The 24,912-nt window shown below is 42.2% G+C and overlaps 1 protein-coding gene across 1 annotated transcript in view; it reads right to left on the reverse strand.

The window, feature by feature from the left end:
• LOC124152265 (protocadherin Fat 4-like) overlaps positions 1-24,912 on the reverse strand; it is a 107,266-nt gene that overhangs the window by 62,972 nt on the left and 19,382 nt on the right. Inside the window, exons 16-32 of the mRNA XM_048392689.1 lie at positions 24,565-24,744; positions 23,061-23,192; positions 21,277-21,462; positions 19,889-20,014; positions 18,775-18,960; positions 18,046-18,372; positions 15,915-16,049; positions 14,368-14,547; positions 12,348-12,485; positions 11,575-11,763; positions 11,295-11,426; positions 10,527-10,709; positions 9,133-9,264; positions 8,440-8,613; positions 7,622-7,750; positions 6,680-6,859; positions 711-827 (exon numbers count right to left, since the gene is read on the reverse strand). Coding sequence (XP_048248646.1) covers positions 711-827; positions 6,680-6,859; positions 7,622-7,750; positions 8,440-8,613; positions 9,133-9,264; positions 10,527-10,709; positions 11,295-11,426; positions 11,575-11,763; positions 12,348-12,485; positions 14,368-14,547; positions 15,915-16,049; positions 18,046-18,372; positions 18,775-18,960; positions 19,889-20,014; positions 21,277-21,462; positions 23,061-23,192; positions 24,565-24,744 — 2,826 coding nt within the window. The remainder of the gene's footprint in view (positions 1-710; positions 828-6,679; positions 6,860-7,621; positions 7,751-8,439; positions 8,614-9,132; positions 9,265-10,526; positions 10,710-11,294; positions 11,427-11,574; positions 11,764-12,347; positions 12,486-14,367; positions 14,548-15,914; positions 16,050-18,045; positions 18,373-18,774; positions 18,961-19,888; positions 20,015-21,276; positions 21,463-23,060; positions 23,193-24,564; positions 24,745-24,912) is intronic.

Raw genomic sequence — 24,912 nt, forward strand, 5'->3', positions numbered from 1 at the left:
TGGCAAGAAATGAATATACAGTAAACTACGGTTATATCGAACTCAAATGGACCACTAATTTGAGTTCGTTGTAAGCATATATACAACATATATAAAGCAAATGTCCGGAACCAAAAATAAAGTTCGTAATATCCGTCAGTTCGTTTAAGCGTGTTCGTTATAACGTATTTTACTGTATATGAATATTCACATGTGAGTAGTTGATATATACATGTGAATATTTGATATAAACAGGTGAATGTTGATATACGCAGGTAAATGTTGATATACACAGGTGAATGTTGATATATACAGGTAAATATTGATATATGTCAGGTAAATAGTTGATATAAACAGGTGAATGTTCATATACACAGGTAAGTGTTGATATACACAGGTGAATGTTGATATATGCAGGTAAATGATGATATACACGGGTGAATGTTGACAAACACGGGTGAATGGTTGATATACACAGTGAATGTTGATATACACGGGTGAATGTTGATATACACGGGTTAATGTTGATATACACGGGCGAATGGTTGATATACACAGGTGAATGGTTGATATACACAGGTGAATGGTTGATATACACAGGTGAATGGTTGACCACGGGTGAAGGTGGACTGCTTGGTAAAGATGCGCGGTCGACTGGAAAAGATGGATGATCCTGTTAAGACTGAAGACGGGTTAACTGACGATTGTGATCTCATATCTTAACTATGTACCTGGTATGTATTACTTGATTCCTCTCCCAGACTTGTCATCAGGAACACTTCTCCTGTGAGGGGATGCATGAGGAACAGATCGCTGCCAGGCCCACTGATGTTGTACAGGATCATATCCTACAACAACAACATCAACCAGCGACATCAACACACATTCAGGATCAACCCACGACATCAACACACATTCAGGATCAACCCGCGACATCAACACATTTTCAGGATCAACCCGCGACATAAACACACATTCAGGATCAACCCACGACATCAACACACATTCAGGATCAACCCACGACATCAACACACATTCAGAATCAACCCACGACATCAACACACATTCATAATCAACCCATGACATCAACACACATTCAGGATCAACCCGCGACATCAACACACATCGAGGGTCAACCCGCGACATCAACACACAATCGGGATCAACCCACGACATCAACACACATTCAAGATCAACCCACGACATCAACACACATTTAGGTTCAACCCACGACATCAACACACATTCAGGATCAACCCGCGACATCAACACACATTCAAGATCAACCCACGACATCAACACACATTCAGGATCAACCCACGACATCAACACACATTCAGGATCAACCCACGACATCAACACACATTCAGGATCAACCCACGACATCAACACACATTCAGGATCAACCCACGACATCAACACACATTCAGGATCAACACATAGCATCAACACACATTCAGGATCAACCCACGACATCAACACACATTCAGGATCAACCCGCGACATCAACACACATTCAGGATCAACCCACGACATCAACACACATTCAGGATCAAATCGCGACATCAACACACATTCAGGATCAACCCGCGACATCAACACACATTCAGGTTCAACCCACGACATCAACACACATTCAGGATCAACCCACGACATCAACACACATTCAGGATCAACACATGGCATCATTACACATTCAGGATCAACCCACGACATCAACACACATTTAGGATCAACCCACGACATCAACACACATTCAGGATCAACACATCGCATCATTACACATTCAGGATCAACCCACGACATCAACACACATTCAGGATCAACCCACGAAATCAACACACATTCAGGATCAACCCACGACATCAACACACATTCAGGATCAACCTACGACATCAACACACATTCAGGATCAACCCAAGACATCAACACACAATCAGGATCAACCCACGACATCAACACATATTCAGGATCAACCCGCGACATCAACACACATTCAGGATCAACCCACGACATCAACACACATTCAGGATCAAATCGCGACATCAACACACATTCAGGATCAACCCGCGACATCAACACACATTCAGGTTCAACCCACGACATCAACACACATTCAGGATCAACCCACGACATCAACACACATTCAGGATCAACACATGGCATCATTACACATTCAGGATCAACCCACGACATCAACACACATTTAGGATCAACCCACGACATCAACACACATTCAGGATCAACACATGGCATCATTACACATTCAGGATCAACCCACGACATCAACACACATTCAGGATCAACCCACGACATCAACACACATTCAGGATCAACCCACGACATCAACACACATTCAGGATCAACCTACGACATCAACACACATTCAGGATCAACCCAAGACATCAACACACAATCAGGATCAACCCACGACATCAACACACATTCAGGATCAACCCACAACATCAACACATTCAGGATCAACCCACGACATCAACACACATTCAGGGTCAACCCACGACATCAACACACATTCAGGATCAACCCACAACATCAACACATATTCAGGATCAACCCACGACATCAACACACATTCAGGTTCAACCCACGACATCAACACACATTCAGGATCAACCCACGACATCAACACACATTCAGGATCAACAAATGGCATCATTACACATTCAGGATCAACCCACGACATCAACACACATTTAGGATCAACCCACGACATCAACGCACATTCAGGATCAACACATGGCATCATTACACATTCAGGATCAACCCACGACATCAACACACATTCAGGATCAACCCACGACATCAACACACATTCAGGATCAACCCACGACATCAACACACATTCAGGATCAACCTACGACATCAACACACATTCAGGATCAACCCAAGACATCAACACACAATCAGGATCAACCCACGACATCAACACACATTCAGGATCAACCCACAACATCAAAACATATTCAGGATCAACCCACGACATCAACACACATTCAGGGTCAACCCACGACATCAACACACATTCACGATCAACCCACAACATCAACACATATTCAGGATCAACCCACGACATCAACACACATTCAGGATCAACCCACGACATCAACACATATTCAGGATCAACCCACGACATCAACACACATTCAGGATCAACCCACAACATCAACACATATTCAGGATCAACCCACGACATCAACACACATTCAGGGTCAACCCACGACATCAACACACATTCAGGATCAACCCACAACATCAACACATATTCAGGATCAACCCACGACATCAACACACATTCAGGATCAACCCACGACATTAACACATATTCAGGATCAACCCACGACATCAACACACATTCAGGATCAACCCACAACATCAACACATATTCAGGATCAACCCATGACATCAACACACATTCAGGATCAACCCACGACATCAACACACATTCAGGATCAACCCACGACATCAACACACATTCAGGATCAACCCACGACATCAACACACATTCAAGATCAACCCATGACATCAACACACATTCAGGATCAACCCACGACATCTACACACATTCAGGATCAACACATGGCATCATTACACATTCAGGATCAACCCACGACATCAACACACATTCAGGATCAACACATGGCATCAACACACATTCAGGATCAACCCGCGACATCAACACACATTCAGGATCAACCCACAACATCAACACATATTCAGGATCAACCCACGACATCAACACACATTCAGGGTCAACCCGCGACATCAACACACATTCAGGATCAACCCACAACATCAACACATATTGAGGATCAACCCACGACATCAACACACATTCAGGATCAACCCACGACATCAACACATATTCAGGATCAACCCACGACATCAACACACATTCAGGATCAACCCACAACATCAACACATATTCAGGATCAACCCGCGACATCAATACACATTCAGGATCAACCCACGACATCAACACACATTCAGGATCAACCCACGACATCAACAGACATTCAGGATCAACCCACGACATCAACACACATTCAGGATCAACCCACGACATCAACACACATTCAAGATCAACCCATGACATCAACACACATTCAGGGTCAACCCGCAACATCAACACACATTCAGGATCAACCCACGACATCTACACACATTCAGGATTAATACATGGCATCATTACACATTCAGGATCAACCCACGACATCAACACACATTCAGGATCAACACATGGCATCAACACACATTCAGGATCAACCCGCGACATCAACACACATTCAGGATCAACCCACGACATCTACACACATTCAGGATCAACACATGGCATCATTACACATTCAGGATCAACCCACGACATCAACACACATTCAGGATCAACACATGGCATCAACACACATTCAGGATCAACCCACGACATCAACACACATTCAGGATCAACACATGGCATCAACACACATTCAGGATCAACCCACAACATCAACAAACATTCAGGATCAACCCACAACATCAACAAACATTCAGGATCAACCCGCGACATCAACAAACATTCAGGATCAACCCACGACATCAACACACATTCAGGATCAACCCGCGACATCAACACACATTTAGGATCAACCCACGACATCTACACACATTCAGGATCAACCCACGACATCAACACACATTCAGGATCAACCCACGACATCAACACACATTCAGGATCAACCCGCGACATCAACACACATTCAGGATCAACCCGCGACATCAAATCACGTTCGGGATAAACCCGCGACATCAACACACATTCAGGATCAACCCGCGACATCAACACACATTCAGGATCAACCCGCGACATCAACACACAATCGGGATCAACCCACGACATCAACACACATTCAGGGTCAACCCGCGACATTGACACACATTCAGGATCAACCCGCGACATCAACACACAATCGGGATAAACCCACGACATCAACACACATTCAGGGTCAACCCGCGACATCAACACACATTCAAGATCAACCCGCGACATCAACACACATTCAGGATCAACACACGACATCAACACATATTCAGGATCAACCCAGGACATCAACACACATTCAGGATCAACCCGCGACATCAACACACATTCAGGATCAACCCATGACATCAACACACATTCAGGATCAACCCGCGACATCAACACACATTCAGGATCAACACACGACATCAACACATATTCAGGATCAACCCATGACATCAACACACATTCAGGATCAACCCACGACATCAACACACATTCAGGATCAACCCATGACATCAACACACATTCAGGATCAACCCACGACATCAACACACATTGAGGATCAACCCACGACATCAACACACATTCAGGATCAACCCACGACATCAACACACATTCAGGATCAACCCACGACATCAACACACATTCAGGATCAACCCACGACATCAACACACATTCAGGATCAACCCACGACATCAACAAACATTCAGGATCAACCCACGACATCAACACACATTCAGGATCAACCCACGACATCAACACACATTCAGGATCAACCCACGACATCAACACACATTCAGGATCAACCCACGACATCAACACACATTCAGGATCAACCCGCGACATCAACACACATTCAGGATCAACGCGCGACATCAACACACATTCAGGATCAACCCGCGACATCAACACACATTCAGGATCAACCCACGACATCAACACACATTCAGGATCAACCCATGACATCACCACACATTCAGGATCAACCCGCAACATCAACACACATTCAGGATCAACCCGCGACATCAACACACATTCAGGATCAACCCGCGACATCAACACACATTCAGGATCAACCCACGACATCAACACACATTCAGGATCAACCCACGACATCAACACACATTCAGGATCAACCCGCAACATCAAAACACATTCAGGATCAACCCACGACATCAACACACATTGAGGATCAACCAACGACATCAACACACATTCAGGATCAACCCGCGACATCAACACACATTCAGGATCAACCCGCGACATCAACACACATTCAGGATCAACCAACAACATCAACACACATTCAGGATCAACCCACGACATCAACACACATTCAGGATCAACCTGCAACATCAACACACATTCAGGATCAACCCACGACATCAACACACATTCAGGATCAACCCACGACATCAACACACGTTCAGGATCAACCCGCGACATCAACACACATTCAGGATCAACCCGCGACATCAAAACACGTTCAGGATCAACCCAGGTAATATCATATGGAATCATATTTTCGTGTACTAAACTTATAATTAAAACAAATAATTATGTAACAATATATATACACATGCGCAATAAGTTAAATACTCAATTGTATTGTCACTAATGCACTCATACGTACGTTTAGTGAAACCTTTAACTCGAAATCCGTCATCGTATTAGAGGAACTAACGTTACAACGTTATGGGGAAATCATTATTGGCAATATGGTCTCATATCGGTAACTCGGTTTTCTCGAATAGGGATAAACCAGACAATATTTCCGATGGAGCTCAGAGTTTTGACTTAACGCTGTTTCACTGTTTAAAAATTGAACGAATATAATAAGTCACAAATAATCAAAAGGGATTCGAGATAATAAGAATCGTATAACGTTGGACTGAAACTCACCCCCTCCCTATCCACGGCAGTGGTAGATATGAGACTGGTGCCTGGCGTCTGATCCTCATACACATTGACCGTGTAGCGACTGGGGGAAAACACCGGGTCGTTGTTCTGTCGTACAACGGTGACATTCACAGACGTTGTTGCTGACGACAAGCCATCCAAACCTTTAGCTTCAACCAACAACTGCAAGGAAAATACAAGTTTGATCTAGGAGAGGTTAGTACAAGGGCAATAAATAAAGTCAACACTTGAGGTCGATGATGGAGTGAGTGAGTATGGTTTTACGCCGCCTTTAGCAATATACCAGCAATATCACGGCGGAGGACACCAGGAATGGGCTTCACACCTTTTACGCATGTGAGGAATCTTCGTGACGAGCGAACGCTTATCTTCTAAGCTATCCCATCGCCTGGTCGCTGATGGACTTTCCGAGAGACATCTTATTTCACATTGGATCATCTTACCATTTAATGCACGCTCAAAAATGAATTTAGTCTACCCTAGCAGAAACTTAAGAAATATATAAAAACGCCGCTTTGTACGAAAAAATAATAGTGCCACTTTTGTGGCATACAAGTATCTATGTGTTTAAATCGAATTTTCTCATTATTTCAATTATTTGTTTATTTTTCTCGAAATTTCGAGTTTGTTCTCCTTACTTGCTTTTTTCGTATTTTCAATCATTTTCTCGTTACTTTTGTTCTCGCAAATTCGATTATTTTCTCGTTATTTCAACTTTATTAAAAAACCTCGAAATTTCATTTTTTCTTCTCGTTGCTACAATTATTTACTCGTTATTTCAATTATTTTCTCGTTGCTTTAAGTTTTTTTCTCGTTACTTCGATAATTTTCTTGTTATTTCTAGTTTATCTTAAAATCTCGGTGTGCGATGACGTAAATGACAATAAGGATACAAAGTTCGTTTGAAATTAAAAAAATAGTTACCTGGTAGGACGTTAATTTATCGGGGTCGGACGTTAATTGTGTTGATACATATATCGCCCCTGTTGTGATGTTGACGTCAAAGAATATCGGTGCACGGTCGGTGCCAATTAAGGAATATCCGACTGTTACCTTAGAAAAAAAACACATGGCAAAAAGTTACAAACTATACATAACCCGTATAATAAAATCAAAATATGACCAACTGAGAAATATTGAACACATGGCAAGATGAATAAATTTTTTACCGACTATTAAGAGAAAACCCTTTCAGTTATATGAGAATATAATGTAATGTGTGTGTGTGTCTCTCTCTCTCCCTCTCCCTCTCTGTGTGTGTGTGTGTGTGTGTGTGTGTGTGTGTGTGTGTGTGTGTGTGTGTGTGTGTGTGTGTGTGTGTGAAGTGGGTTTAACGCCGCTTTTAACAGTATTCCAGTCATATCACTGCGTGTCAGCTTAATCGGAGGAAAGCCCGAAGTGATGCAGGTCTCAGACGTTTACCACTTCGGTGAAACCCACGAGCACGGGTATGGTGCTGACAAACCTAGAAACATAATCGGGGCGAACCGGGATTCGAACCCACTATCATAGGTTTCTGAGTCAGGAAATGGAAGCAAGTACACGTTTATCATGTTGGTAAAAAACACGAAAGATCCTTACATGACTAAGGGACACAACTCTACAAAGCAAATTTTATCGCCTTAAATCACCGGATGACCGGTGTGATCGTTGTATATCAGCGCATCTGATAGTCGGTATTGATAAACAGATGGAAATATGGACGAAAAAGACTTGATAAGTATTTTGCCAGGGCGTCTTACCGCTTGTTCAACCTGAACCTGTGTGACAGTCCTGCCGACATCTTGTTTGTCGGTGATCGTTACGCTGATATCTGACCTTGCGAAGGTCAACTGTTGCGTGGGCAGAACAAGGACGTTAACCAGAGCAGTATCAGATCGAGGCTTAGGTGCCTTGTCACGTGCTTCTATCTGACACTAGAAATAGAAACATGGTATTAGTTGGTAGTTGTACACTGATGCATTCTTTAAATCGGATATGTAGGTAGGTTTTTGTTACGTCCTTCATAAACCGAATTTATATTTGGATATCATATATAAACCAAATAGTAAAATAATTAATTTCACTTTGACTTTGTGCAATCTACTTGTTCTCATTTACCTACTTATGAATTAACCCGGGAACATCGGGGTTAGAACAGGTAAGAACAGGTCTTCAGCAACCCATGCTTGTCTCTCTTGGTTGCTGCATGTCATCGTATCCCAACTGATTTCCGAATTTTGTGGATCGATGCTCATGATATCAATCACTGGATTGTCTGGTCCAGACTCGATTATTTACAGACCGCCGATTTATAGCTGGAATATTGCTGAGTGCGGCGTTAAACAACAAACAAACAAACAAACTTATGAAGTAATTAAATGAAACCGTCAGTATTTAGACCTGTGGTGTCTAATGAGTTATGGCGTAAAACAACAAACTAACAATATACTCACAGTGAACGTTGTTGTGTCGGAAAGATCCTTCAAGAGGTAAACCTCGCCTGTCTCTCTGTCTATGGCACAGAAGTCATTGTTGGAGCTTTCGGAGTCTTTGAGCAAGTATTCCACATCACCGTTGTCCCATACCTGTCGTCAAAAATAATACATGAGATGTAATAAAAGGAAGATCTCATTTTGGAAGACATCGCGGTTCAACAGATAGAGATACCACGGTGGCCCATAAGGAATATGGATTCTGTTTTTCAATATGTTGATATTCCACTTACTGTTATTGTAACCTTTTGCAAATTAACACTTTGGAAATACTTTTCACCGCCATGGGAATATTAACACCGCGGTGGAAATACTTTTCTGTATTTTCATATTTGAAAAGCTTATATCACCAAAGTACATGAATATGTTTAATATAATTGCAACTGTACGATAAAATGGACTTCACAAGATTCTCAATTTCCATTATGCCATTCTAGTGTTGAGACATAATCAATAGCCGGTTGACTCTATGTCTCTGTCTCTGGAGATATATGACAATGGACATGGCCAATACTGATTTAATGTAAGTTCAGTCCATGGAGGAATGACAACCTCCGTGGTCTAGTGGATAAGGCGTCGACCGGGAGAAAGCAAGGTTGGTGGTTCTTTCCGAGGGACCATCAGACCATAAAACGTTAAAATCTTGCACTTGTTTTTACCCAGCCTGGCGCCCGGACATTAATGTTAAACAAAGAAAACGAAAGGGAACGAAACGAAACGAAAGACTTCTTTGAATTCCAGTAACATCACGGCGTGTCTGGATACAATGAGAGGAAAGCCCGACGCGATTCTAGTTTTGAGTCATTACTTAACTCCACCAGCGCGGGTACGGACACACCAAGAACTATAGGACAAATCCGGGATTCGAACAAACGATCATCGGATCCTGGCACGGCTGGAACGTCTCTGTATGTCGACGTGCTAAACCTTCAACCACTGGGCCACCGCGATAAAAACAAGGGGAAACAAGTACTGGTCTATTTTTGTTTTAGTACCGCCTCCGTGATCTAGGTACCTGGTACTCGCCATTAAGAGGATAAAACAAGGATTGACTGGCAAACTGTGGCATAGTACATCAGTCGGTTTGCACTATAAAACAAGCTTAAGCCCGGACAAGTATAAACAGCCACACACAGAGACACAGACACAGACGCGAGTATAAGTGCAATAAAATCCCACCTCACCTCACCTCACCTCACCTCAGCCCACCTATTCTCACCCCACCTCACCTCACCCCACCTCACCCCATCCACCTCACCTCACCTCACCTCACCTCACCTCAGCCCACCCCTTCTCACCCCATCCCACCTCACCTCACCTGCAGGTATGTCAAGGAAGACGTTAGGTTAACCTACCGTGTCCAGGTCGACAGCGCTGACGGTGGTAAGCACGGTGCCGCGGGACGTTGACTCTGGTATAGTAATGACGTATGAAGACATTGTGAACACTGGGTCGTAGTGGTTGTTGGTGATGTTGATGTTAACAACGGTGATGTTTTCACGTGGAGGTGTTCCTTCATCACGGGCAACAACTCTTGCCTGGCCAAACATGAATAACAATAACTAATTAATGTGAGGTATCGTGATACTAAAAAGGTATTGTTGTTGCAAAAGTCGTATGAACAACACAGACAGGTGTATCCTAAATAATTGTCGTTTTAGCGGCAGTAGTAGTAGTAGTAATGGTAGCAGTAATAGTCGTGGTAGCAGCAGCAGTGGTTTGTTTGTTGGTTGTTTAACGCCGCTCTCAGCAATATCCCAGCTATAAGACGGCGGCCTGTAAATAATTCGGTCTGGACCAGATAATCCAGTGATTGACATGTTGAGCATCGATCTACCTAACTGGGATACGATGACATGCATCAACCAAGTCAGCGAGCCTGACCACCCGATCCCGTTAGTCGCCTCTTACGACAAGCATAGTCGCCTTTAACGGCAAGCATGGGTTGCTGAAGACCTATTCTACCCCGGATCTTCAGGTGCAGCAGCAGAAGTAGTGGTAGTAGCGGTAGTAGTAGTAGAAGTAGTAGTAGTAGTAGTAGTAGTAGTAGTAGTAGTAGTAGTAGTAGTAGTAGTAGAAGTAGTAGTAGTAGTAGTAGTAGAAGTAGTAGTAGTAGTACTTACAGACAGGACAGACTTTCTGGTATCGGTCAGGTTAGCGATAGTGACAATGTCTCCCGTGTCAGGATCCATCCTGAAGAAGTTTAGGGTCTCCGTGTCCCCAGTCAGCTCGAAGCTAACATCTCCAAAGACAAGCTACAAATACAAAAAATAACAATTTTTAAATAGCGCCACAATACAATGAAAAAGTATAACAATGGCAAGTGACACGATGGACACCAGATACCAGGTATCAGAAAGGAAAACACACAAACATCCAATTGCTACTGTGTCCTGTACTCACTGCATCGTTGTCTGTTGCCGTTACCGTGTATACGATCACCCCCGTGCTGACGTTTCCCATGACTGAGATGGAGTCCGTGTTGTTGATGAACTGGGGGGTATACCGGTTCCGGATGATGCTGATGTAAGCTGTCACTTCTGTTGTTGCTGAACGAGAAGGATTCCCTCCGTCCATCGCCCGGACTTGAACCTGGGCGAAGAGGTGAGGTGAGGTGAGATGGATCTGAGGTGAGGTGAGGTGAGGTGAGGTGAGGTGAGGTGAGGTGAGGTGAGGTGAAATGGGGTTTACCGTCGCGTCCAAGATTATTGCACGTGTGTGTGTGTGTGTGTGTGTGTGTGTATGTGGCTGCTTGTCCTAGTCCTGACTGATGCCGATTTATAGTGCTAGCCGCAACATTCCCATAATCTGACGTGTTTAGTAGAAATGAAACAAGTTCAAACATGTCAATTATGAAAAAGGTGTATAATATATGTTGATTTTAGATGTGCAGATCATATTCAGAGGCATTTTTCTCACACAGGAAGCTAAAAATGAAAGTATACCTTACTACGATAGACACTGATATATTTCGTTCCATTGAACAAGTCCGACTATATCATGAGCATGTGTTTATGAATCACTATCAAATGGTAATGAAACAAGGTGTTCGTGAAGGCGTTAAGATGGTCTTAAACACGAGCTCCATATTTATCTCTGGTTTGTTTTTTTATCGAAAGTACACCAGCATATATATTAGCAAGATAGTTGCTTGACACAGTGAGACTGCTAAGTACCACATAGTTTGTCAGATTGCATGGATCTTCCATGAGGGAACGTTGAAGGGTCACGTGTCCTCTATGGGGGTTGATAGTGAAACAGTTCATCGCGTCCTCACTGCCAGAAATCGAGTACATCACAACGTTGTTGGGAGCCTGTCAACAATAGTTAAAAAACATTGTGATTTGGATTGTAATACCATTTTTAAAAAAAGCATCTCAACACGAAAAATAAAACGGAAGATATACGGCGTGATAATGTAGGGAAAAAAATAGTGGATATCGATAATATTTCGCGTAATATTGATAAATTGATTGAATTTACACTCTAAACACCAACAACAACATCCTTATAGAAATATAACACACGTACACAAAAAGTAAACATTATTTCAAAAATTAAATTAAGCAGAAATACAACAGACAAACATCAATATAAACAAGTACATGGAAATGAAACAGGAAAACTTGTACACAATATATTTGTTGTTATGTTTTCATAAACACAGCTGTTGAGAATTTTTGCACTTTGAAACAAAATTGAGTGAGTGAGTTTGTTTCTATATGATGCTCGAAGTGATACCAAGAGAGGGGGCACAGGTGGCCCAGTCGTCTAGGGTGCCGCGATTCGCTGTGCAGAGTTGCGTCCCTTCGGAACGCCAGAAACCTATGATTGTGGGTTCGAATCCCGGATCGCCCCGATCATGTAACTAGGTTTGTCAGCACCATACCCGTGCTCGTGGGTTTCACCGAAGTGGTAAACGTCGGAGACGCAACACTTCGGGCTTTCCTCCAACATTAAGCTGACACGCCGCGATATAACTGGAATACTGTTAAAAGCGGTGTTAAACCAAACTCACTCACAGAACCAAGAGCATGGATACACACTCACTCACTCACACACGAACATTAGGCCTCTAAAAGTGTTTGTTTGTTTGTTGTTTTACGCTGCACACAAATATTCCAGCTATATGACAGCGGTATGTAACTAATCGAACCTTGGCGAGACAATTCAGTGATTGACATCATGAGCATCGATCAACGCATTTGGGATACAATGACATGCATCAACCAAATCAGCGATCCTGACCACCCGATCCGGTGAGCCGCCTTTTACGACAAGCATGGGCTGCTGAAGGACAATTCTACCCCGGAATCTTCACTGGACACCTCTTAAGTGAGATGATGAGATAAGGTTACGAGCAATAGCGAACATAAGTATTACTACAAGGTAAATATCACCTCTAAACTGACATGAATCTGGCACCGACCACCATTGAACGACATTGATATTCATTGATATAGGACCTCCAAGGTAAGATGGTCAGGTAAGGTGAAATGGGGTTTACGTCGCGTCCAAGGTTATTGCACTTAAAGAGCGACGTGCATGTACGTGTGTGTGTTTGTGTGGCTGCTTGTACTAGTCCGGACTGATGCCGATTTATAGTGCTAGCTCACGAAGATACCATGCCGCAGTTTAACATAAATACCCCACTCAGACACAGTATACTGATCAGTACTTGTTTTAGCCCCTTAATACCGAGCGCCAGACAGGGTAACAACAGGGTATGACGCGGTCGGGATCGAACCGCGGACCTTTCGCTCTCCGGGCGGACGCTCTACCACTAGACCACGGAGGCGGTCCTCCAAGGAATGACCAGTGTAGCCGGCTCATATATGTGTGACATATACTACTCAAAAGAAGTTCAAGAACACAATATGTGTGTAGCTTATACTCCTCAAAAGAAATTCATGTTACTATCGCTAATCTGTCATGCCATGTAGTTATTATATCATGGCTTGACAGATAAAAAAATCTTGTTATATGAATGAATCGGAAGTCTTTAATTTCTTTTGAGTAGTATAAGCCACACAGATTGACAGATGAACTATAGTGATCGAGTGTTCTTTCATTTCTTGTGAGTAGTATACACTACAAACTCTAAACCGATGCCTTCTTTCTTTGTCTTTAAGGCATGTGAGGGAAACTGAAAACCCTCTACAATGTAAGAGCTGTTTAAGAATACGGTCATCTTACGGCGACGTCTCTGTCGATAGCAGTCGCCGTCAGCAGGGTCCTGCCAATGGCCCATGTTTCAGGTATGGTGTCGAAGGAGTCCTGCGTTATCATTTCGGGAGCGAAAAGATTTCTCATGACATGGACCGTCGCCAATGTTGTGTTGCACAGTCGGTCCAGATCACATGCTTCCACCAACAGCTGAAATAAACAGGAAGAACCAGTCTTATTTGTTCTGGAACCTGAAGGTGTAATGTCACTAAGAGAGTTGGCTGAGAGAGCGATGCTGTTGTGAGGAGTATTTCAGCCACATAATGGTGTATATGCTCAATGTGGGACCAAGGATCACTTAGGACCAAACTGGAGTTCGAGGTCATGAAGTGTCTGTGGGTTCCTTTTTATCATATTTTATCAAGTTACTTTAACAACTGTACTTTCTGTGAAATATTTTCACTACAGAGACTAGATGTTGGTCTACATGATCCCCAAACGGCACCGCAAAAGGTTAAACTGGTTAACTCTGACGGGCAGCGGTACCGCTTGTGATGAGCGATAGCGCTAACATGTAGCGAGGATAAGCTTAGCCTTGCTCCAAGGCTTCCTGAAAATTATGTCCATGGATGTGTAGTAATTCTCTCCTCCTAATAGGCAAGTCTAGATATGTGGACATTACTAAAGACTCCAGTCTCTTATAGGGACAACTTGTTATTGTTTACATCATCTAGAATTAATATTTAAACTAATATTTATTGCCTTAGAGACTTGTGCAAGTCCAGTAAAAGATCGTCGCTCACGATACGACCCTTGTGTAATCACTGCTGCCGGGAATAAGATATAGCTTCACATGGCCAGGGCTGTTTTAAGGAAATATTTTTCGGACTCTGACTTTTAGACTTTCAGATTAAATGGATCATGTTTCTATAATTCGACTTCTGAAACCAAGACACTCAGTTGATGCATTTGTCATAGATGCTACTCCGGAACAGATAACCAGCAAGGAAAACGATAATTCTTGGAATGGCATAGAAATTGGGTAACGTAATTACAAGCAATTGTTTGGATCAGGATGGGGTTTTAATGACACTTTCTGGCTTTCCTGTGCAGATAGAATCATATTTATTAAACATACTTCGTTAGAAACTATAGATATGAACTTTGTTGACCCTTTTCGTGATTAATCTGATCTGAAGTATGAAGTAAAAGTTTTTTCACCTTATTTAGAACATTTAAAAAGATATATACCGAAATTTCGAGTTTTTTTTCTCGTTAATGCAAATACTTCATTTTCTCTCTCTCTCTCTCTCTCTCTCTCTCTCTCTCTCTCTCTCTCTCTCTCTCTCTCTTTCTCTCTCTCTCTCTCTCTCTCTCTCTCTCTAAATTTTGTTCACGTTACTTCGATTATTTTTTGGTTATTTCGATTATAGCCAGACAAACTAGAAATAAAGAGAAAATAATCGATCTCACTATTTTAAAAATACAGTAGATTATGCTACCCAAGAGGCACCATTAGGCTTTCGTACAGGAGCGCTACAAACCCGAACATATCGAACTCTCTATTGCGAACGTACCTCGAAAGACGGTTTCTGTGAATTAAACAGCGGACGACTGATCCTCACGTCCCCACTATTGCTGTCGACTGTGAAGAAGTCTTGTGTATCATCTTTGTTGAGCAGCTTGTATCTGACTTGTCCAAAGGGGGTGCTCTGGTGAAGAGAATTATAATCAGTGATATATTTACTGGAAGAAAGTCATGAGCGCCTTTCTATATTTTCACACAGCCATCTTTTGGTGAGGTGAAATGGGGTTTAACGTCGTCGCGTTCAAGATTATTGCACTTATATTGCGCCCTGCATTTACTTGTGTGTGTGGCTGCTTATACATAGTCCGGACCAATAGCGCAAGCTCACTGATATACCGTGAGTCAGTTTAACATGAAAACACCGCTCAGACACAGTATAATGACTCCTACGGAAGCGTAGTAGGGCCACGGTGAAATTTATTTGTCTAAGTATCTCCTATGTAGGACTTCCTATCTCCAACGTTATTATTCTAGGCCATACTAAGTCCTACGTAGGAGATAGAAAGTCCTACGTAGTAGATACTAAGTCCTACGTAGGAGATAGTAAGTCCTACGTAGGAGATAGTAATTCTAGTCCATACTAAGTCCTACGTAGATAGTAAGTCCTACGTAGGAGATACTAAGTCCTACGTAGGAGATAGTAAGTCCTACGTAGGAGATAGAAAGTCCTACGTAGGAGATACTAAGTCCTACGTAGGAGATAGTAATTCCAACGTAGGAGATAATAAGTCCTACGTAGGAGATAATAAGTCCTACGTAGGAGATAATAAGTCCTACGTAGAAGATAGTAATTCTAGGCCATACTAAGTCCTACGTAGGCCATACTAAGTCCTACGTAGGAGATAGTAAGTCCTACGTAGGAGATAGTAAGTCCTACGTAGGAGATAATAAGTCTTACGTAGGAGATAATAAATCCTACAAAATTTTCACCGTGGCCCTACTACGCTTCCGTAGACTCCGAACACACAAGTACTATCGTTTAACATCTAGTCGTGACGCGTCCGGGGATCGAACTCCCGATATTCCGCTCCCAAGGCAGACGCTCTATCCACTAGACCATGGAGGCGGTCGTATCTATAGGACATGTCCAGGTATGACGTTGATGTAGAAACACGTCTAAGATACCACCGATATCTGCTGGAAAGTTTGGGAAACGCTTCCACTGAGATTTCACAGCTGGTCGGAAACACGGAATGGCATCATACCATACAAGCAGTAGAGGGCGTGATGGAAAGGGTTAACGAATAATTATTGCCATGAAACAGCTAAAAACATGTAGATTATCGAATTTGATTTCAATGTGACTGTCACTTTGCTTACAAATGCAAAATATAATAAGAGACTTCGACATATACTGAAGAAAAACAATTAGGGATCATGAATATTTTGATGATATTTTTGTTGTTGTGAGCACTGAGCACACATTTTCATAAAGATATCCCCCCAAATAATCATGATCCCTGACGTTTTCCAGTTGGGCTAAGGGACGCAACTCTGGACAGCGAAGCACCGCGCATAAGACCACAACCTTCATCAGGTGTAGTGCATGTATGTAGATATATAAAAGTATAAATGTACTAAACACCCTACTCTTTTAACAGTGTTAACATTCATTTTCCTTCCTAAACCAGTTCCCTCAAAGCAATGTATGCTGAGAAAAATAGGGGAAAAACCTAACTGAGCTAGTGACACATATTTATGTTAACTTTACTTTTACACCGATCTAAGTGTTTTGTTTGTTTGATGTTTAACGCCGCACTCAGCAATATTCCAGCTATATGACGTATATGTATGTATGTATGTATGTTTGTATGTGAGTGAGTGAGTGAGTGAGTGAGTGAGTGAGTGAGTGAGTGAGTGAGTGAGTGAGTTGGGTTTAAGCTTTGAACAATATGCCAATTATATCACGGCGTGTCAGCTTCATGTGGGAGCAACGCCTGAAGTGATGCAGGTCTGAGACATTTACCACTTTGGCGAGGTCGGACATGGTGCTGAAAAATTATAAGGCGAACCGGGTTTCGAAACCACGACCATAGGTATATACAGTAAGCATTATTGATAGATAAGCATGTGATATACACACGTGCACGACCTGCAGTTGGTCCAACAGTTATACTCACAGGCGGATCCCGATCTGTTGCAACAACTTGCATTACGATAGTGTTGAGTGGTGCTCTTGACGTCACATTTTGAGTTATGTCGTCGTCAACGAAGGAGGGAGCGAAGTTGTTGCGGGTTACGCTGATGGTGATAATTGCTGCACTTGGTGAGCATAGTGGACTTGCGCCGCCATCGCACGCATTGACAACTCCATTGTATACCGTTTGTTTATCAGCATCTTCTCTGAGGTCCCTCGTCACAAGCACTCGCCCAGTCCGATCGATGGCGAAGAAGTTGCCAAATCCCCCGGAGCCAGCGACGTTGAAGGTCACAAAATTGTTTGGAGCCTTAAATATCACACAATAGAATTACAGAATTATCACAACAAAAACATGTGTTGGCATAAATACATCTCTGCTAAAAGCAGAGTCGATTGTACAAACCGACTACACCATGTGCATATATTCAGAAATCACTATCAGAAGGTGAGCTTATCCTGTCACAAACACATGCAAAGGCAACTTTTGAGCAAGAGTCGTATGATGCTCTTAAAGAACGCCAACATTGTAATGCTTAAGTCATAAGAGACATAATGGTTGAGGTCGCTATTTTATCAGCATCATTACAAATCAGGATGATGATGATGATGATGATGATGACGATGATGACGATGATGATGAATTTCCATGAGTTTAGTGATACGTTAATGTTTCATGGAAATCTGATACATCTGGGTCGTGACAACTTACCGACACGTCAGCATCTGTAGCTAAGACGATGGCGATGGGTGTGTTCAGTGTCTGTGTGGACAGAATGGCCACAGAGTAGACAAGAGGAGAGAAAATGGGCGGGTTGAGGTTTCTTTGTATTGAAACCCCAACTTCCGTTGTTGCAGAGAGGGGCGGACTACCTCCATCCTTCACCATCACGAAGAACTGAAAAAAAAAGAATTAAACGTGACACTGATTTAACAAGAAATGACACTTTTTAGTAAGTAGGCATCTTCCCGAGGCAAGAGAGTTAACTGACTTTGAAAGTCCAGTTTCCACCCTTGCCGAACTAGGCTGGAATTCCTGGGCTCGATCGTAGCGCCACCAGTGGCTATTACCAGTTATGTCCTTTCTATGTCTCTCCTATTGACCAATCAGATTCAACCTCTCGTATCACTTGCATTTGCTTCAAACAAAACGGTGGCGCCCAGTCAAGACGATCTGATTGATAATCAAGATCTATATTGTGATAAAACGAGTCTTACATCTCGAAGTGCATGAAATCACGTGAGCACCTTGATTAAAAGCATGAAAAGATTGAGAAAATATCTGTTGACAACGAGTTAGCGGTGCACATGCTTTGCAAATCCTGCAGTCGACCGAAATCTGCGTGACACTTTACGAACCGGATTTCGATTTCGGTGCGCGATTTTGATTGGACTATGCATAGACTCGTTAGTCCAGCCAAAATGTAACTCCATAATACAAGCCTAGTTCGGCAAGGGTGGAAACTGGACTTTTATAGTCAGTTAACTCCCTTGCCTCGGGAAGACGGTAAGTAGTGTCTGAGAGAACCTGGTGTGACGCCGTAAAGAAAAAACACGCCATAACAAACAACAGATCAACAATGTTAACACTGGTCCATGAATTTTGAATCTACAATCAGCGGATCCTTACATTGTTAAGGGATGCAACTCTGCAAGATGAATTGAGAAGCTCAAGAAGCAATGCACCTATGCAAATAGTACTTCATTTTGACTTCAGAGCAGTACACCAACAAAGGAAAATATATTTGTGCGTGTGTAGAAATATTTCCTGACTTAATGTGTATCGACCAAGACTCCATGATGACTGGTTTATATAGGATTATTACCGTGTACTGTTCACGCCGATCAGTCTGTAGAGATGGCTTGACCGTCAGAACACCAGTATTGGGGTTGATGTCGAAATGGGTATCGTCTTGCCCAAACGTAGAGAATGTCAGCACGTTAAACGGAGCCTAAAGTACAATGAAAAATACAAGTAGCATTATTGTTTCCGAGATATTCGTCATGAGATATTACAAAGAATCAAATAGAATTGTAGTGTGATATTCATTTTATCACAAAAACATTGACACTTTGGCAAGACACAAATTGTGTACAGACATCAAACTTAATCTGTATATCCATTTCTACCATTCTCACATCTACCCCCCTTACATCCATCACTTCACGCTCTGAATTCTACGTCATGAATCCCTGCTCTACGTCATCACTTTCACATCTACGTAATCATTCATCTTACGTCTGAACCACTCTTTGACTTCAAAGTCAACATTCTCTGTCATAAACATTATCGTTCTTTCACATTTACGTAGCCACTCTTTGACATCCACGTCACCACTCTTTTACATCTACGTCACCACTCTTTGACCTTTACGTCACCACTCTTTGACATTTACGTTACCACTCTTTGACATTTACGTCACCACTCTTTGACATCTACGTCACAACTCTTTGACATCCACGTCACAATGCTCTTACAACTATATGTACGTCGAGATGCGCCAACAGCTACGTCGTTATACTCTTACAACTACCTCGTTATGCTCTTACTTTATGACTACGTCATTATGTTTTTACAACTAGGCCATAATGTTCTTACAACTAGGCCATTATGCTCTAACAACTATGTCAAGATGCTCTTAATACTTCCTCATAATGCTCTTAAACAACGTCATAATGCTCTTACAAAAACGTCATAATGCACTTACAACAACGTCATAATGCTCTTACAAAAACGACATAATGCACTTACAACAACGTCATAATGCACTTACAAAAACGTCATAATGCACTTACAACAACGTCATAATGCTCTTACAAAAACGTCATAATGCACTTACAACAACGTCATAATGCTCTTACAAAAACGTCATAATGCACTTACAACAACGTCATAATGCACTTACAACAACGTCATAATGCACTTACAACAACGTCATAATGCTCTTACAACAACGTCATAATGCACTTACAACAACGTCATAATGCACTTACAAAAACGTCATAATGCTCTTACAACAACGGCATAATGCTCTTACAAAAACGTCATAATGCACTTACAACAACGTCATAATGCTCTTACAACAACGTCATAATGCACTTACAACAACGTCATAATGCACTTACAAAAACGTCATAATGCACTTACAACAACGTCATAATGCACTTACAAAAACGCCATAATGCACTTACAAAAACGTCATAATGCACTTACAACAACGTCATTATCGGTGGCTAAGACGCTGAGCACTCGTGTGCCAGCCGGAGCTCCTCCCTGGATAGTAGCAAGGAAAGGGTTCGCGGTGAACACCGGAGCATGTTTGTTCCGTCTGACGGTGAGGAACACATCGACGGTACTGGACCGCTGAACCGCTCCACCATCAACAGCCGTTATCTGAGCCTGGGGAAACAATACACAAGGATGTGAGGTAAGGTGAAATGGGGTTTTTTCGCGTCCAAGATTATTGCACTTATATAGTGACGTGCATGTGTTGGTTTTGTGTGGCTGCTTGTACACAAGAGAGATAGCTCACTGAGATACCATGCTGCAGTTAAATATGAATATCTCACTCAGACACAGTATGACTCCGAGCCGACCAGTCCTTGTTTAAGCGCCTTAATGCCGAGTGCCAGACAGGCCAGGTAGCAACAAGTACCATCTTTTGTATGACGCGGCCGGGGATCGAACCCCGGACCTTCCGCCCTCCGGGCGGACGCTTTACCACTAGACCACGGAGGCGGTCCATTACACAAGGACAATTCACACTTTGTATATAATGAATATATGTGACATAGATATTGGAACCCGGTAGCGCCTCTGACCAACATAACAGTAAGAGAAACATGGAAGACAAAACACAATAACTGGCAATATTCATACAAAGACAAATGAGTCAGCTACTTGCAACCGTAATGCCACTACAATATTACTCTATTTAGTCTCATTGTCACAGGGGCGGTCGGGTAGCCTAGTGGTTAAAGCGTTCGCTCGTCACGCCGAAGACCCGGGTTCGATTCCCGACATGGGTACAATGTGTAAAGCCCATTTCTGGTGTCCCCCGCCGTTATATTGCTGGAATATTGCTAAAAGCGGCGTAAAACCATACTCCCTCACTCACTCACTCACTCACTCACTCAATGTCACAAGATTCCAAGTTCGATTCGGATCTAAAGCTCGGATTTCACTTGTTCAAAATCAAACGTTGATCGTTGTCACTCTGAGGAATAATGCTGTTATGTACATGGATGGTCTCCCTTTGTGAAGTATGTCACGTGATATTTATGTGACGTTGCGTCTGTGTGACGTTATCCCTGGTGAGTTTGGAAGTTGTTGCCAGAGGAAGCTGTTCCCTATGACTTATGTAGCCCAGTAGTCAACGTCGGCGCGAGTAGCCTTCCTTAGCAATGCAAGGATACGCTGACCGAATACCAATTTTAGCAAGATTATGATCCTTGATCGTTCAAAGCCACACCGTGTTTGTGGGTTTCACCAACTTAGGAAATATCTACGCCCTGCTACCCCGAGCTTTTATCTTACAATATTCCGACACGCCGTGGCCTATCGGACACAATACATGGACACAACGTATGAAGCCCATTTCTGGTATGCCCTCCTGTGATATTGGCGAAATATTGCGAATAGCGGCGTAAAACCAAACTCACTCACTATCACAAATACTGTTCGACACTGTGTTTAGAAAGTAAACAAACACAAGACATGTTTACATATAAACAGCATCACTACAATTGTTTGATAAGAATCTTCGTATTAGTGATTATCAAAAAATGCCACATATACAGCCAGTGTGTTAACAAAGGAAGAATTCAGCCAAAACCATGCATCAGTGCTATCAACTTTTGATTTGACTCTAAAACCAGAAGACATGTCTTTTGTACTGGATTCCAAAGCTCCAAAAACATCCGTACAAAGAGAGATATATTGCTGGGTCCAGCAAACGTACCACCAAATCTGTGTCAAAGATTAACCATAATCCTTACCAAGTAGGAATCCTCACTGCAGAAAGCATCCAACAGAGATTTTTGAATTGATATCTCTCCTGTCAGTTCATCAACAGAGAAACACTCCGCCAGCTGGAAGGTCAGTTTATACCTGACTCGGTTGTTGGGGTCCTGTGGGGAATAGAATTGTCCGAAAAAGTTCAAATGGAGTGAACAAATTATAAAAAAAACACATACCACGTAAATATTTACATACATTATCCTCATCAGAGCAACTCGGGGTAAATGGTTCATCGTAGCTCGGCGGTTGTTTCATATATCATCCATGAATATTTTAGGACTCGAAATGAAGCGAAATGCATGAAATATCAGCCTTACAGAGAACCTGAAGTCAACCAATTGCACAGATAACATGATCATATTTTGAAAAATTAATAAAACCATTTCATTGTTCTAGACAGTGCAGGGGGGCACGGGTGGTCCAGTCGTCTAAGGCGCCGCGATTCGCTGTGCAAAGTTGCGTCCCTTGGGCACGCCAGAAACCTATGATTTGGTAAATGTCTGAGACCTGCATCACTTCGGGCTTTCCTCCCACATTAAGCTGACACGCCGCGATATGACTGGAATACTGTTAAAAGCGGCGTTAAACCCAACTCACTCACTCACTCTAGACAGTGCAACACCATGGAATTACATTGTGCCATTGACCAGTCAGTCTTAAGAATAGGCAAATGTATATTTGTTAACTTGCATTTAACTTGTATATAACAGATGCACATTAGACATCGAGAGATTCAACTCTTATCTGCTTCCAGGTAGGACATCTTAGGTCATTATTGGACTTTATATCAAGGCATTATTTAGAAGTTGACGGATGACAAAGTTGAAACAAGTTATGGACAACAACTTCTTTAAAGCCGACGCAGTTGCTGTATAGATTCTTATACCGTTGGGACTTGCTTGACAACGATGTTAGGATCTATACTGAAACGTGTGCAATTTCATTCCCAAATAGGAAACCATGAGGGATAATGCATTGATCGAATGCACGGGAAATATAAATTTTCTTTATGTTTAAACTACTTAATGCTACCCCCAGTTAATTTTGCAATGCAATAGGTAATACAAGACAATAATGCTCTACTTGGTTTTACTAAAAGTAACTGTTATACTATACATTTGATGTAACTGACAACGAATAATAAGTATGACGATGTGGAGATATATTTTGGAAAGTCACACTTCAAATGTGCTTTCTTTGCAAACCGTTGTATATATCTAATAGGGAATCAGCATGCACTATATCATAACTTGTGTTAAAAACATAATAATTGCCTGGCAAAATTGTATTTTAAAATTTTGACTTTGTTTAACGTAATTTTGTTCATATATTATTACAACTTTATGTCTCCAGTGCAGTTTAAACCTTCAAAAAAAGGGAAAAAGGAAGAGTTTTCAGATGTAAAGATTAGAAAATTTATCATAATTACCATGACAGTTTCCTTCTGCCTTTAAATATATATAGTATCTAAAGCATACATACCGTTATATCGGCGTCCGTCGCTGTCACTGCTATTATGGGAACATTATATCCAACTGTCTCAGAAACGGTGGTCGTATATTGTGTTGAAGAAAACACAGGGGCGTAGAAGTTGGTCAGCACCGTTACCCTTGCAACTGTTCTGTTGCAGAACTTGCCTGTGTCACAAGCCTCAACCCAGAGCTGTAACATAAGATAGTGGAGCACTTACCATTCTGTGTATAGTATACATGCGACATTCTCCAGAAAGGAATTATATGAAAACAACGCTGATGAACTTAACGATGATATGGCCTTTCGGTTGGGACGAGTTCCTGACTCGAATTATGACTCCTCTTATATGACGGGGTT

Source organism: Haliotis rufescens, unplaced genomic scaffold (assembly GCF_023055435.1).
Source record: "Haliotis rufescens isolate VD_foot unplaced genomic scaffold, xgHalRufe1.0.p SCAF_11, whole genome shotgun sequence".
Classification (NCBI taxonomy): Eukaryota; Metazoa; Mollusca; class Gastropoda; order Lepetellida; family Haliotidae; genus Haliotis; species Haliotis rufescens.